Here is a 3,066-nt window from a genome sequence, read left to right as displayed (position 1 = left end):
GTAGCTGGCCAGCGCAGGGCTGCCGGCCGGGCTGCCGTCCGAGGTGCCGCCCGCGCTCAGGAGCTTCCTCTTGGTGGCGTGCAGCTGCGAGGTCAGGTAGGCGATGGTGCCGGCGCGCTGCTCCAGCTCGCTGGTCAGCACGCCCAGCTTGTGGCTCTTGACCTTCAGCTCCTCCAGGTACTTGCGCTCGCGTTCCTTGATGGTGTTCTCCAGCACAGTGATCATCGCGTTCTTCTGCTCCAGCTCCTTTAGCAACTCCGTGTTCTCGTCCTCCTTCAGTTTCAGCTGCGCCTCCAGGTCTTCACATCTTTTCTTGAGTTCACTGCTTCTGGAAGCTCCGTCCCCTGGATGGACAAGCCGAGGGGGCAGAGTGAGAACCCAAGGGCAGGGCGGCTAGCTGCTGGGGGTTGGGGGGACGGGGCCAGGGAGACCTTTCCTGCAAGGATCAGGGGTCTAGGCCGGCCTCGCCTCCCCATGGGAGAGGGGTATGCCTGCCCAAGATGGGTGTGGTACCCACAGGCCACAAGGAAGGCAGGACCCCACCCCTCATGCCCCTTCAGTGTCCTCTCCTCCCAGGAAAGGGCAGGTGATCAGGAGGTCTTTGAGGCCCCGTCCAGTTCAGTTCAGTTCTGTGGCTTAGTGCATGAAAGATGTCTCCAAATTTAAAAAACGCTGATGTTAAAATGGGCAGCTTCAGAGTTTTGGTTGGTTATGGTTTAATCACTGAGTCCTATCCAACTCTTTTTGCAACCCTGTGGACTGTAGCCCGCCCAGCTCCTCTGTCCGTGGGGCTTCCCAGTCAAGAATACTGGAGTGGGTTGCCATTTCCTCCTCCAGGGGACCTTCCGACCCAGGGATCCTACCCATGTCTCCTGCATTGGCAGGAGGATTCTTTATTGCTGAGCCACCTGGGACGCCTTAAACCTTTCCAAAGGCATAGGATTACACTGTTAGCAGAGCCATCTGTCTGCTCCATTCAAAGCACGTTTTGGAAAGACAGACATACACGTTCTCCATGTCTAAGGCACAAAAGCTCTCAAGTTGCAGGGAAGACCCAATACCAGGCTGCCACCTTTTCCCTGCCTCAGGTCCCCTCTCTGCATCTCCCACAGCCTGAACCGTAACCCCTGGGGGAAGGCCTGTTTAGAAAAAGCCATCTTGATTTCACTGTGGTTTCTGCACTTTTAAAATCGTCATCCTGTTCTCTGGTGCAGCTGTTTGGGACAGGCCATAGCGGCCCTGGCTTCTGTCCCCTCTGCCCCAGCTGCCAGCGGGCAGGTAGCTTTGTGGGTCCCTGAGGATTCTGGCTTTGGGGGAGCATTGCTGGGACAAGTCTAGAGAGAGGCGTTCAGGGCTGTTCTGGAGGCCACCCAGTAATGTGGCCCCTCGGTCAGCCAGTCTGTAGAGAGCACACGTGCTGTGCCAGGCCCTGTGCTAACTCGCTGGACACAGATGGACCACTGCTCCATCCCTTCTTTCTGGTTTATGTCACATCTTGTTCTTGGTTACAAAAAGAACGCATACTCACTGTAAAAAACCAGAGAACCCAGAAAAGCAGAGGGGTGAAGTGAAAGTCAGTCAGTCATGCCCAACTCTTTGTGACCCCATGGACTACAGCCTGCCAGGCTCTTCTGTCCATGGGATTCTCCAGGCAAGGATACTGGAGTGGGTTGCCATTTCCTTTGCCAGGGGATCTTCCTGACCCAGGGATCGAACCCTGGTCTCCTGCACTGCAGGAAGATTCTTTACTGACTGAGCTACCAGGGAAGCCCACAGAGAATGGGCATTCTAAATGAAGTGTTGGTCGCTTCGGTTGTGTCTGACTCTGCAATTCCATGGACTGTAGCCCACCAGGCTCCTCTGTCCATGGAATTCTCCAGATAAGAATACTGGTGTGGACAGCCATTCCCTTCTCCAGGGGATCCTCCCAACCTAGGGATTGAACTTGGGTCTCCTGCGTGGCAGGTGGATTCTTTACGGTCTGAGCCACCAGGGAAGTCCATTCTAAATACATGTGTCAATCAAAAAAAAATAAGAGCATGCACCCCTCCTGCCCGACTGACAGCCCCTCGTCACACCTAGGGAGTCCAGACTGCTCTCCCCCTCCTCTAGGAGAGCTCTGATCACACGTGCAACTCTTCACAGCAAATGTGTTTTCTTCTACGTGTGTCATTAGTGAAAACAGGTGGCACCAACATCTGCCACAATAGGAAACAACAGTGGAATCAAATCTGGGGAAGGGAGTTCTTACCTGTTTGATCCGAACTCTTGACTGTCAGCTCGTATGTTAAATCTAAAAAGGAGATCACATACAACCACTGTGAGTGATTACTGCGCATTCAAAACCGTCATCTGCTCTGAAAATGCAGAACTGACTCCCACGATCAGTCCAAGGGTCCTGCCCAGACAGGGCAGGGACTGCCAGCATTAGAGGCAAAGTGACAACAGAGACCATCAGCGGCCACTGGCCTTAGTAGGGCTCAGAGGGGACCCTTCTTTCCCCTAATACGCACCCAACATCCACAATTACCAAGCAGCTTGCTCTGTGTATTACACTTTGATCCTTGGTTCCAAGATGTATTAATAATCTCTAGCCATTGCACTTGGATCCTTCCAAGTCCTCAGTAAGCTGAGAACTGGCTTTCCAGCTTTATGCTTGGTGCATGTGGCCTCGGCAAAGAGGATGAGGTAAGGCATTCAGAGGGACTCCAGCGATGACAGGGTTAACCACCCAGAGGAGGGAAGTGAAACCCCCTTCTCACTCCCCTGGCGCAGCTCTGGAGGCAACCAGTGTGAAATTGTCTTGATGACAGGTTCTGCTTTGCTCGGCAGCCCTGGAGGACAGGCCTAGGACTGCCCGCCCCCGCCCTGCCCCGGTCCCTGAAGGTTGCTGGGTGCCCCCACCCCCATACCTGTGCAATGTTGCTGCAGCCGCCTGATCTCCGCGTGCAGCCCCTTGAGCGTGCTGGCGTGCTCCCGCTGAAGGAACAAGAGGTTCTTCTGTGCGCTGTGTAACTGGTTCTCCAGGTTTGTGGCTGCCCTGCTGACATGCAGGTGACCTGCGGG

At 54.7% G+C, this 3,066-nt stretch overlaps 1 protein-coding gene across 1 annotated transcript in view; it reads right to left on the bottom strand.

The window, feature by feature from the left end:
- CCDC92 (coiled-coil domain containing 92) overlaps window positions 1-3,066 on the bottom strand; it is a 10,726-nt gene that overhangs the window by 991 nt on the left and 6,669 nt on the right. Inside the window, exons 3-5 of the mRNA XM_010841410.1 lie at window positions 2,913-3,059; window positions 2,252-2,293; window positions 6-344 (exon numbers count right to left, since the gene is read on the bottom strand). Coding sequence (XP_010839712.1) covers window positions 6-344; window positions 2,252-2,293; window positions 2,913-3,059 — 528 coding nt within the window. The remainder of the gene's footprint in view (window positions 1-5; window positions 345-2,251; window positions 2,294-2,912; window positions 3,060-3,066) is intronic.

The sequence above is a fragment of the Bison bison genome, unplaced genomic scaffold (assembly GCF_000754665.1).
Source record: "Bison bison bison isolate TAMUID 2011002044 unplaced genomic scaffold, Bison_UMD1.0 scf7180017864160, whole genome shotgun sequence".
Taxonomy (NCBI): domain Eukaryota; kingdom Metazoa; phylum Chordata; class Mammalia; order Artiodactyla; family Bovidae; genus Bison; species Bison bison.
Note: the sequence above shows the minus strand (reverse complement) of the source record. Positions and strands in the feature narration are given on the sequence as shown.